The sequence below is a fragment of the Lithobates pipiens genome, unplaced genomic scaffold (genome assembly GCF_037356315.1).
Source record: "Lithobates pipiens isolate NorthernLeopardFrog02 unplaced genomic scaffold, aLitPip1_a1.2 Scaffold_8, whole genome shotgun sequence".
NCBI classification, from domain to species: domain Eukaryota; kingdom Metazoa; phylum Chordata; class Amphibia; order Anura; family Ranidae; genus Lithobates; species Lithobates pipiens.
This window is the reverse complement of record NW_027507903.1, coordinates 466,315,056-466,327,932: the sequence shown is the minus strand read 5'-3', so window position 1 is coordinate 466,327,932 and position 12,877 is coordinate 466,315,056. Positions and strand designations below refer to the sequence as shown.

At 45.0% G+C, this 12,877-nt stretch overlaps 1 protein-coding gene across 1 annotated transcript in view; it reads left to right on the top strand.

Moving 5' to 3' along the window:
- CD9 (CD9 molecule) overlaps nucleotides 1–10,868 on the top strand; it is a 47,021-nt gene extending 36,153 nt beyond the window's left edge. The window contains 2 exon segments of the mRNA XM_077468545.1: nucleotides 6,994–7,077; nucleotides 10,416–10,868. Of these exon segments, the coding sequence (XP_077324671.1) occupies nucleotides 6,994–7,077; nucleotides 10,416–10,481 (150 nt within the window). The 3' untranslated portion in view covers nucleotides 10,482–10,868.
- Nucleotides 10,869–12,877: the final 2,009 nt, after the last annotated feature.

Genomic DNA, 12,877 nt, shown 5'->3' with positions numbered 1-12,877 from the left:
GTAACACCCAGGGGAACCATACATCGGCACACACATCTTCCAGTTAGGGATATAGACACCAAGGATCTGTCACAGTACTATTTCCAATGGATGTCCACCAGAAAAGTGGTGACCAGAGGAGGGATCAGAAAACTTTCTCCCAATGATGCATTTTATAAGGGGAAGAAGAAATGGGCCACAGTGCAAGTCCATTTCGATGCAAGACGTTTATTTGTATACAAAAAATGAACACTCACATTTTAGGAAGATAAAAGGTGCTTATGATAAAATATGGATAGTGATGCAGTGGGATCAGCAGAGCCTGTGTATTTGTAAAGTATAATGTCCCCGTTAATGAGCATCAGCTCCTCGTGGCCGAGATGCAATTTACCTCACTTGCGGTCATGGAAAATGGTGCTGTGGCGTGCAGTGCACGCCTTGCTTTGAACTGCATTGCCATTACCAATGTTATGCGATCCACACCTCATTTTGAAAAGGGGCATGGAGGTTTGTGAAAAATGCAAATCTAGCCTTACCAAAAGATCAGGCTGTATAATCACATGTGGAGCAGCAATAAGACTTTTCCACATAGCTGGATAATATGCAGCGATTGTCATATGCACTTATGAATGCACATATACCCCTTTTTATATAATTTAAAAAAAAAACCGGAGTTAGACTTACCGGTAACTCTTTTTCTAGGAGTCTTCCAGGACAGCCTTTGAGATATAGGGCTCCTCCCTCCGGGACAGGAAACACGTCAAGCCAATTAAATAAAAGGTGTGGTCCTCCAGGCCCTCCTCAGTTTTACTCCAAGAACCGCCGGGAGGCTCTGAAAGACATAACACACTAACAATCATGTTAATACACATCCTCACCACTTAGTCCAATTTAAACAACTTTGGGTGGGAAGCCAGGCTGTCCTGGAAGACTCCTAGAAAAAGAGTTACCGGTAAGTCTAACTCCGGTTTTCTCATATCGTCTTCCAGGACAGCCTTTGAGATGATAAGCAAGGAGCTCACCTTGTCAGGGCGGGACCACTGCCTGGAGGACCTTACGTCCAAAAGTCTGCTCTTTATCAGACCATAAATCCAGACGGTAATGTCTTGCGAACGTTGAGTAGCTGGACCATGTTGCTGCTTTGCAGATCTCCTCCGGAGAGGCTCCAGCCCTCTCTGCCCATGATGCGGAAACCGCCCTTGTAGAGTGTGCCTTAACTAAGGGTGCCTGCTTCCCCTCTAACTCGTAGGCTTTAACTATCGCCATTCGTATCCACCTGGCGATAGACGCTTTGGACGCCTTGCAGCCCTTGCGGGCGCCCGAAAAATTAACAAAAAGTGAGTCTGACTTCCTGAAGACCTTAGTGGCTTCTAAAAAAATCAATAGACTTCTCCTGACGTCTAACAAACTTAAAGATCTCGCCTCATCCTTGTCTGAGGTTGAGAAAAAAGTTGGCAAAATAATATCCTGTGTCCTATGAAAAGTGGACACGACTTTAGGAAGAAAACTAGGATCAGTCTTAAGTACTACCCTGTCCTCTAAGATTAACAGAAATGGCTCTCTGACCGAGAGCGCTTGTAGATCACTGACCCTTCTAGCTGACGTGATCGCTATCAAAAATACAGTCTTTAGTACAACCCACTTAAGTGAAGCTCCCTCTAATGGTTCAAATGGATCTTGGGTCAGAGCTCTAAGAACCAAGGCCAAATCCCAAGTAGGACAGGACTTCATTCTCACAGGCCTGGATCTAGATAGAGCCTTGAAGAAGTTCCTGACAAATGGATTCTGCTGAAGGGAGGACTGAAGGAAAACACTTAAGGCCGCCACCTGTACCTTTAGAGTGCTGATAGATAGGCCCAGTTCTACCCCTGCTTGTAGAAAATCTAGGACTGCCTGGACCCCGGGACTTGCAATCCCCTGTTCTCGCAACCAGGAATTAAACCTCTTTCCTACCTTGGCGTAAATTGCCCTAGTAACAGGTTTACGGCATTCTAACAAGGTCTTAATCACTCTCTCTGAGAAACCCTGTGACCTTAAGATTTGTTCCTCAGATACCAGGCCGCAAGCTTGAGCCTCTCTATCTGAGGGCACAGGATCGGCCCCTGGGAAAGTAAGTCCTCCCTGACTGGTAGAAACAGCGGAGGATGTACGGCCAATCTCTTTATGCTGGCAAACCAGGGTCTCCTTGGCCAAAAAGGAGCTACTAAAATGAGGTCCGTAGTTTCCGAACGGAACTTCTGCAGAACCTCCGCCACCATCCTTACGGGAGGAAAGGCGTAACACAGGCCAAACATCCATGGATTGGCAAGGGCGTCTATCCCCCTGGCCCGATCCTGTGGGTAAACCGAAAAAAATTGTGTCACCTTCCTGTTGCCTTCTGTTGCAAATAGGTCTATTTCTGGCCTTCCCCAGCATGACACTATCTCCTCGAACACTTCCTTGTTGAGGGCCCACTCGTCCTGACCTATTTTCTGGCGACTGAGAAAGTCGGCCAGGAAATTCTGGGTTCCCTTTAGGTGAATGGCTGATATTGAGGACAAATTCTTCTCTGCCCAGCAGAAGATTTTGTCCGCAATTACCTGCAGTGCAGGGCTTCTGGTTCCCCCTTGCTTGTTCAGGTAGGCTACTGCTGTCACATTGTCTGAGCGAACTTGTAGATCCCTGCCATGTAACCGGGACTGGAATGTTTCTATAGCTTTCCAGACTGCCAGAAGTTCCTTCTGGTTTGAGGAACGACCTGTCTCTAGGTTCGACCAGGAACCCTGGGCTAAGGTTCCCTCTAGGTGGGCACCCCAACCCAGCGCACTGGCATCGGTCGTGACCACCACCGTAGCTTGTGGGGACCAGGGAAGACCCCTGTCTAGGTTGACCTTGGCCCGCCACCACCAAAAAGACCTCCTGACTGCCGAGGATAGGGGCATAACCTGATCCAGGCTCTCCTGCCTGCCATCCCAATAATGGAGCATGAGTCTTTGTAAAGGACGCTGATGATGTCTTGCCCAGGCCACCGCTGGAAAGCATGATGTCATCAACCCTAGGACTCTCATCACCTCCCTGATCTGGGCTTCCCGACCAGATTGAAGCTGGGCTACCGCCTGCTCTAGCTTGCCGATCTTCTCCTCCGGAAGAAATACTCTCATTTCCACTGAAGAAATCCTGTATCCTAGATACAGGACCTCCTGTGAGGGGGTCAGCTGGGATTTTTCCTGGTTTATCAGCCACCCCAGTGAGCGCAGGAAAACCAAGGCCTCCTGTATGTCCCTCTGCAGCTGTTGGGCCGACTGGGCTATGAACAGTAGATCGTCCAGATATGGGATCACTGTTATAGCCTTGAGCCTTAATGGGGCCAGTGCCTCTGCCAGAACTTTTGTAAAGACTCTTGGTGAGGCTGAAAGCCCGAAGGGGAGAGCTCGAAACTGGAGGTGTAACACCCCCGTGTTCAACCTCACCGCCAACCTGAGAAATCTCTGAGATTCCGGATGAATCGGGATATGTAAATATGCATCCCTGAGATCCACTGTGGCCATGTGGCAGCCCTGAAACAGGAATTTGGTTACCGAGAAGATTGACTCCATCCGGAACCGCTTGTATTTTATAAATCTGTTCAGGGGACGGAGATTCAGTATTAACCTGAACTTCCCCGAAGGTTTCTTTACCACAAATACGTGGGAGTAAACCCCCAAGCCTCGCTCCTCCTGAGGTACCTGCACCATTACTTCTTGGTCCACCAGATCCCCCAGAAGAAGAGCCAAAGCCTCTGCTTTCTCTTGGTCCCTTGGTAACCTTGTTACTTGAAAGTTCGGGAGGGGAACTGAACCAAACTCCAACCTGTAGCCGTTCCTTACAAGATCTCGAATGAACGGACTTTCGGTTGAAGCTTCCCACTGTGGGAGGAACTTCCCCAGTCTTCCTCCCACCGGGACGCAGGAGTCACTGGGTTTTAGGGGAGGGTTGAGGAGGATTGAATAAGATACCTCCTCTGCCTCTTCCCTTGTGACCCGTCCAATGCTTTTTGGGGCGAACCTCCCTTTCCTGCAGGTTTTGCTGCCTGGGGCTTCGAAAAAGGCGTTTCCCTTCAGGTCTCTTTTTCCTTTCTGGGAAAGCTTTCTTCTTATCCTGCGTGCGCTCTAACGCCTCTTGTAGGCCGGGCCCAAACAAATGGTCCCCTGAAAAGGGTAATCCACACAACTTTAGTTTTGAAGCTGTGTCTCCTGACCAGGTTTTAAGCCAAACGGCCCTTCTGGCAGCGTTCACTAGTGCTGCTGATCTAGCAGCCAGTTTGACTGATTCTGCAGAGGCATCCGCTAAAAAGCCCACCGCTTTAAACAGTAGCGGAAAGGACTTCAACAGCTGTTGCCTAGAAGTACCTGCAGAAATATGTGATTGTAACTGTGTAAGCCAACACTCCAAGTTTCTGGCCACACAGGTAGCTGCTAGGGCCGGTTTAAGCCCAATGGAAGAGGCATCCCAGGCTCTCTTGAGCAGCAGATCTCCCCTCTTATCCATAGGGTCCCTGAGTGAACCCATATCATCAAAGGCCAAATCTGTCTTCTTAGAGACCTTAGCCAAGGGAGCGTCTAATTTGGGAACCTTGTTCCAGGGATGCACCGCATCCGATTCAAAAGGGAACCTCCTTCTAAGGCTACCTGAAAAAAATGGCCTTTTTTCCGGTTGTTCCCACTCCAGCAGAATCGCCTCCACTAGCGACTTATGGACGGGGAATACCCTGTCTTTCATTACACTCGACCCTTGATACATCATGTCGTGTTTTGAAAGCTGGACCTGTTCTTCTCTGATCTCTAAGGTGTCATATATAGCCTTGAGGAGGTCACCCACATCATCCAAAGACAGCTTGTATCTGGCTGATCTAATGGCCTCTTCCTCCCCCTCAGATTCTGAAGTAGACTCTGTCCTAGAGGAGGCTAATGACCTGGATAACCTCTCCCTATCCACCTCCTCCTCCTGACTTGGTTCGGATAAGGAAGGCATACTCACGGCTCTGGGTAAAGAGACAGAAGGACCCTGCATCCTATCCATCATGTTTTTAAAAGATTGGAAGGTGGATGCAATCTCATCCTTTACGGATGTTAAAACATTGTGACAAGCTGTCACCGAGTCCTCTTTTACCAGGCTACTGACACAATCTGGGCAAAGCGGCTTCTCCCAACCGGTGCCTAACTTAGCCCCACACACGGCACATTTCCTTCTGGGTAAAGGTATCTGGGCTCTGTCCTGTTTAACCTAAAAACAAAGAAAAACAGGGTCCCATTAAAATACCACCCCTGACCACACCACTGTGCTTCTAGGGTCTGTTTAGGAAGTGCCCCCCTTCACCAGCAGGTTCTCCACCCCGGGAAGGTGCTACGGGTCAGAGTGACCCCCCACCCCCCAGTGTAAGTCCTGGTCTGCCCTCACCAAGCTTACCTGAGAGGTACTGGAGCCTGTTGAACCGGAGTCCACCTGCACAACCGCACTCTCCATGGTTCCTGTGTATCACTCAGTCTCTCTGAGCCTTCACACTGCTCCAGGCAACCCTGTAGTCACACCGCCGCGCCCAAAGGACTGGAACGGGTCCTGCGGCGCCCCCTGATGACGCGAATCCGGCGGAAGTGCGTCTCTCGCACTTCCGTACGCCAGAGCGCAAAAACTCCGCCCCGACGCCGTGCGTTCTTACGAACGTACCGCTCACAGTACCCGAACGCCGGTCGGTAGAGCGAACGTCTCCCGCCGCCTCCGACCGACAGGTACGAGCGGTTAGCGCTCCGAGGGGGAGATTGCCGCGTATCGGGGTCCCGTTCTCTCCGAACGTTTAAATGGCAGCGGGGACTGAAAGCTACCCTCTCCTCCCTTCGTTTGGACCGAGGGGTGCTAAGGGCCAGGTCCATCAGGCGCTCTCCCCAGGTAAAAACCCCTGAGAAGGAGCTCCCCTTACCAGTTCCAAGACGTGCTCCTTCCCGTCCGGCAGGAAACACAAAAACTGAGGAGGGCCTGGAGGACCACACCTTTTATTTAATTGGCTTGACGTGTTTCCTGTCCCGGAGGGAGGAGCCCTATATCTCAAAGGCTGTCCAGGAAGACGGTATGAGAAAAAAAATTTTACTCATTTTTGTCCAGGTAATTGTCCTTTTTTATATTAAGTTAGCAGCTGCAGTACTCTTTGGGGAGAGGGCGAGGTGCTCCTCTTTTCAGACCGGCCATACACCGTTCGAATCTCGGCCGATTCTCAAGTGTTAATGGGCAGGCATAATGTACCAAGTTGATCAACTTGGGCACAACCAGCCTGCTAGATTCTCTTACAATTATTGCTAGCAGCTGCTATAGCCACTAGTGGTGATCACTGTCTTCTCCCAGCAAGGATGGCTTCCCCACCCACTGGGAGCAGACAGTAGCTTAACAGGAGGGATTCCCCTGTCAACACTGATGGGGTGGGGAGAAGGGGTTGGTTGGTAGGCTGTGTATGGCCAGCCTAAGTGGGATGAATTATCTAGGCTGAAATTTTGTTTGCTTTGAGATTAAATTTTGCACATTTACTTTGGTATTGGGTGTTGAACACATGGTTTTAACTAGCACAATTAACAGAGCATTATTAATATGCTATTTGATATAGATCACAGGGGGAAAACGCCTTCTATGACATCTGCCTCATTGGGAAAATCGCTCACCATTCATCTGAGAAGAGTGACCTATTTGCAGAATCACCCTTCAAGTGATGGGAGTAATTATCACCCATCTATTGCTTATTCACCTGAGAGGAGTGACTCTCCGTAGAGTATCACTCTTCAGGTGATGGGCAGCGCCACCCACCCCTACATATACACAATTTTATTTATCCTTTTAACTGTCCAGGTCCTTTAGTGATATTCCCACAGCAGGCACTTGGCAAGGATGCTGCCTATGGTAAGATGTGATGACAAACATGTAAAATTATCATGAAAAATTTGGCACACTGTTTGCATAAAGAAATACTGTATGCAGGAAATAGGTTTTTAAATTCATTCTCTGTTTTTGTACCAGTCTTGTCCAAGTGCAATCGAAACGGTCTTCAACAGCAAACTCCACATCATTGGAGCTGTTGGAATTGGAATTGCTGCGATCATGGTAAGTAATAAAGTTGACCAAGCTTTTTAAAAGAGAGGGGGGGGGGAGGAGGGAGTTACATTCTAAGTGTATAAGTCAGGCATTTTATCTTTGTAAAGTAACTGAAGTGTAGTAAAATGTTACCTGTGTTATGTCTTGGGGCAATGCATCATATTTCATCTGATGCGTGTGATGTTGGGCATCTACTTTTTTTCCACAGCTGGGCTGCAGGCGAAAAATGGGAGAATTCCTAGTGTAATAAACCCAAATCATAGAACATAAAGAATTGTACTCACAAAATTGGTGTGAAAGATGCCCATCATGATGAGAAATCATTCATCAGGGACCATGTCTAGGGCCAGTTCCATATGGTCACATTCACCTGGTTGCCATGGAAAACATCTTTGTTGCTCACGAATTGGAACACTTGGAGTTGCTTCTGCATACCCTGGCCGAATTTATGATTTCTTGGGCATTTTTCAGATTATACGAATAATAACACAAACTTTTTACTCACGCTTGGTGTTTGGCTGAATCTGTTTATTATCAATCCACTGTGTTTACTCTTTTTAAATCATAATGGCAACAAACTATCCAAATGACCCTGAAAGTTTACATATCCTGGTGTAAACTTTTGACCAGGGTTATTTGGGTAGTTTCTGTTGTCATTATGATTTAAAGAGTAAACAGTTGTTTGTTAATAAATGGTTTCAGCTTAACACGAAGCATGAGTGAAAAGTGTGTGTGTGTGTGTGTGTGTGTGTGTGTGTGTGTGTGTATGTTAGAGAGAGAGAGACACTAGTGGTGGACTTTTAAGGCATGTACAGTAAATATCAGATTTTAAGGATACAAAAGTTTTTTTCACAAAAAATATTAACAGAATGCATAAATATACTGGTTACTTGAAATGCCCTATGCGTTTCGGAGAGACTCGATCTCCTTCAGGGGTATGTACAAGTGTAAAAGATAATCTATTAAAACAGAAAATGAAATGCACATTAGAAAAAATTCTTATCTATCTTCAAAAAGACATGCATACGTAATATATTGTATATACTTCACTATTGTGATGATCACTTACATATTCAGAATAGTGTGTTGAATAGACATTCCATCACTTTGGAATTAAAAACACGACAGAGAACGAGGGTGGATGTTGCCGATGGTTATTTTACCCCCTTGAAGTCTTCCAATGTGGTCGCCCCGTCGGGAAGGGCCGAAAGACCAGCAAGATGTACAGGAGAGACCAACACCCTAATACTGATGGGCAGTTGGAGCTAAAGGCTCCCAACCCGGGAGAAACACTGGGGCAAAGCAAACGGTCCTAAGTGAAAAAATGTAAATAGGATAAGGTATATTTTCAAACCCATCATGGGGAGAACAGGGAAAGTCCCCTCCTTCCCCGTGATGTAGAGAGAAAATCCTTCATTATATAAGAGTAACTAAATGTATAGGTATATACGTAGAAAAAAGTATATCGTACCTGAGATGCAATAGATAATTTACAGATGATGTTGGCAAGCAAGACAGCTCCTAAAAAGATTTATATTTATAACAGTGTTTGAGTGTATATTCATTCATAGCTAATATATAGCAAGTAGGTCAGGAACTTTCTGGCCAGACAGCCCGCTATGGCCGTCAGGTTAAATATTATATAAATATATGGACCTAATCCTATAATAGGACATTTGTTAAAATATTAGAGGTCAAGCTAGTATATTGATTTTACTAATTATAATGTCTAGTAAAATCAATATACTAGCTTGACATCTATAATAATATTTAAACAAACCTGCACCTAATGGTCCATTCCTATATCTCGAAGGATCACTACGAATGCGACTTGCTGAGGTGGGCCCCCCATCCCCAGGAACGCAGTAGCACAAGGAGAGTGGTCCTCAAGGGAAGCAAGGGCTTCATCCAATCAAAGAGAGCTGCTAGCAGTTCAGAGAGCCTTGCAGTCATTTCAGACAGAGATCAAGGGTCACAATCTCCAAATCCTATCAGACAATATTGCGACAGTTGCGTACCTCAACAAACGGAGGCACAAGGAGCCAGATACTTCAATCAATTGCCCAAGGGATTTTATCATGGGCAGAAGGGAATCTAGCTTAAATTTCAGCTGTGCACCTGAAGGGGACACAAAATTTGTGTGTGTATAAATATGTATGCACATCATACACACATAGAGATAGAGTGTATATATATTACTATCTCAGCACTACACAAAAATGCAGGTTCAGAAAAATAACAATGTAGATTATACCTCCTTGATGCAATTCCATGTAAATTGCCTGCACCTCACTAATATATGATTGAAGAGGCTGATTCCAACATGCCAGGACTGTCCTACAAGATTCTGGACTTTATTCACTGTAATGCGCAGCATAGAACCTGCGGTGTGGGTAAACCACAGTGCATCAATGTGAAAGCAGCCATATAATAATATGCCCAGTGTATTGCTTCACACTGACCTGAACAGGCGCTTGGCTGTTATTACACGCAGTGGGAGGGGGACAGACATCCTATTGCCTGGGCTCTCCCATCCCACTGGGTGGCCCAATTTCCGGCTTGCCAAAAGACCCGAACAAAGCCGAGGCTTCTATATTCAAAGTATTCAAAAACACAGATCCTGACGTTTTTGAATACTTTCAAGTGCAGAGGAGGGGTTTTTGGGGCCTTATAGACCCCCGAACCCTCCATAAAGGGTACCTGTCACTGCCTACAAGGGATGCTTACGTTCCTTGTGACAGCAATAACAGTAATAAAGTGTAAAAACAATTTTTTAATGTACAGAATATTGGCCTGAGAGGTGGCCAAAATATCGGTATCATATCGGCCCCGAAAAAACAAGATCGGTCGATCCCTACTAGGATGGCTGGTCAGCAAGCCTAGACCGAGATCTACCAGTCACCTGTATGTGATCTACTGGTAGATTGCAATTTACAGGTTGCTGACCTCCGCTTAAATGTGTATTATTCAGACACTGGTTCACTTTAAGTTGGGCTCAGCACCTAGGTCAGTAAAGGCAAGTCTTGGCACCCCAGATGTTTGCTAGTCATTTCCCATGATGCTCATGCACTCTGCTGTGTAGGTGAGCATCATGGGAAATGTAGTTCAAAAACATCTGGGGTGCCAAGGTTCACCATCACTGACCTAGATGATGACCTACAGCCACGAAATGGTAACCTTTTTAGATTTTGGACAACACATTTGGGACCAAATGATACTTGAATGTGAGGTAGAAATGAGTTTCCCTGATGGACTGTATTAACTTGTTCTATTGAATAGAGTGAGATATAAACAGAATGGTAGATGTTTACTTTGATATATTTTTTTTTTTTTTTTCTTTCTTGCAGATTTTTGGAATGATCTTTAGCATGGTCCTTTGTTGCGCAATCCGAAACAACAGGGAGATGGTATAATATTGGACTTGGTCCATGAAGGGTGGGGCAGGGGATCGATGTCAAAAACAATTTTAGTGTTCAAACGGCCTTTTCTAAAATAAAGTTGTGCTATATTTTCTGTATTTTTTTTATTTGTTTTTTTTTTTGTTTTGTTTTTGTCAAGCAGTTTTTAAAGGTTACTGTCTGTTTTGAAATGTAAAACCAATGATACAAGGTACACAATTTTGTTGATTGGTTAAATTCATATATATATATATATTGTAATATCAAATGGTAATACTATGAAGGGCTTTGTTCAGTGTATTCTGTTTGTCTTTCGCTTTCTTAAAATATTAATCGAAGTATAACTTATGTTGAACATAATTTGGTACTTAATTAAAAAAAAAAAAAATACACCCAGACGAATTATGGTCTCCTTCCTTTTTTATTTTTATTTTTTTTAATTTCTCTATATCCTTTTAATATTCCTAAGGCCGCGTACACACGGGCAGACTGTTCGCCCAACTAAGTTCGTCAAACAATCCGACAAACAGTCCGCTCAAAATTTGCATGAACGGACTTGACCACACACGATGAACGAACAGTCCGCTGAAAGCGTGCGCGATGACGTGAACGGCACGTACGACGGGACGAGAAATTCGACGTCCAATACACTGCAATGCAACCTTCGCCGTGTAAATCCTTTCTGAGCATGCGCGAAACTTAGTTTGTCGAACAAGCCTACACACGGGCGGACTGTCCGCTCAAACCAAGTTTGGACGGACTGTCTTACGGAAATTTCCGAAAAACTTTGTTCGTCAGACTGTCCGCTGAAACAGTCCGCTGAAGCCCACACACGAGCGGACTGTCCGCTGAAACACTGTTCAGCGGACTAAGTTGGGCGAACAGTCCGCCCGTGTGTACGTGGCCTTAGTGTTAAACTGGCTTTTCTTGAACATTAAAAGATATGGGCTCTTTTAAATCTTGACCATGGGTTAAATGCTGCCACCTTCATGTGAGGAAATGATCAAACAAAGCTGTTAGGACAGCCCAAATAAGCCTGTCCTGTATTGTATTCCAAGAAATTAGATTTTTACTTTTTTGTTAATAGAACCCTAATTTTTAAGGCAAGCTTGCAAGCGCTGCGTAAATTGACAGCGCTATATAAGTACCTGAAATAAATAAATAAATAAATGTTAAGGGCCCATTAAGACCTGTTACAGGCATTATAATGCAGCGCTCTACAAATGTTGTGACCTGTCCAATATTATTATTATTATTATTATTATATTTTTTTTTTTTTTTTTTTTTTTTTTTTTTTTTTTTTGGGACAACTTGGTGCATTTTTCAATCCATTTTTTTTTTTTTTTTTTTTTTTTTTTTTTTTTTTTTTTTCAGTGGGCTGCCTTGACTTATTTCAAGACATTAGTGCACTGTAAAACATGGAACTGGGCCCTGATTTACTAAACCTGGAGAGTGCAAAATCTGGTGCAGCTCTGCACAGAAAACAATTTTTTTTTTTTTTGTCTTTTTAATGCAAAAGCTAATTACTCCTGCACAATAATTGAGGGCACCGAGCATGGTATTTACATAATTCTTTGAAGTTTGCTATCTATGTAATACACTGGGCGGAGCCTAAGTCACTAATCACTGATAGCCCTATCAAGTGGCTACGGCAGCAGTAAGGCTACTTTCACACTACAGCGCCCGGCCGTTAGTGCTAAAGAAGGGGTTAAAAGTGCCTGTGGTGTGTGGCCTGCCCCATTGCGCTTCTGAATTGCTTTTCAGGTGCTTTGGAAGCACTGCCCTGCTAGCAGCCAATGGGGTTAAAAAGCGCCCGTGTTGTGGCGCTTTGGGAGTGCCATATACAGCACTCCCAAACTGCCCCAAAGATGCTGCTTGCAGGACTTTTCCTAACATCCCGCAAGTGCACTGCCCCAGTGTGAAAAGTCAGTGTAAAAGGGGTTTAAGGGTGACAAGGCTGCAGTAATTTTACTGATACAATGGCTATCTGTCAAATGTGCCCATCCCATGGTTCTACTGGCAGGATCAACAGATATTTATAAAATATTTCAGTGAGTGCGTTTGGCCGCTAGCGGGGGGGTTAAAAGCACCCCACCAGCGCCTGTAAAGCGATGCCAAAATGAGCAGCATGCAAATGCTTGGGGGCCCCAGTGTGCAAGTAGCCTAATTAGTTGAATTCCCGGGAATTTTTTGGAGCATGTTTGCAAGCTAAGTGGACCAGACCATGTACATTGATAGAAGGTCCACTTCAAATTGTTGGTGTCCATACCTTTTTTTTTTTTTTTTTTTTTTTTTTTTTTTTTTTTAAATCACCTTTAGAATACATCTGCAATACATCACACAGAACCGTCGGGTAGTGTATGTCAGTGCTCACTGGCAGCTATAAGGTGGACCATAAGAGCCCTTTCACT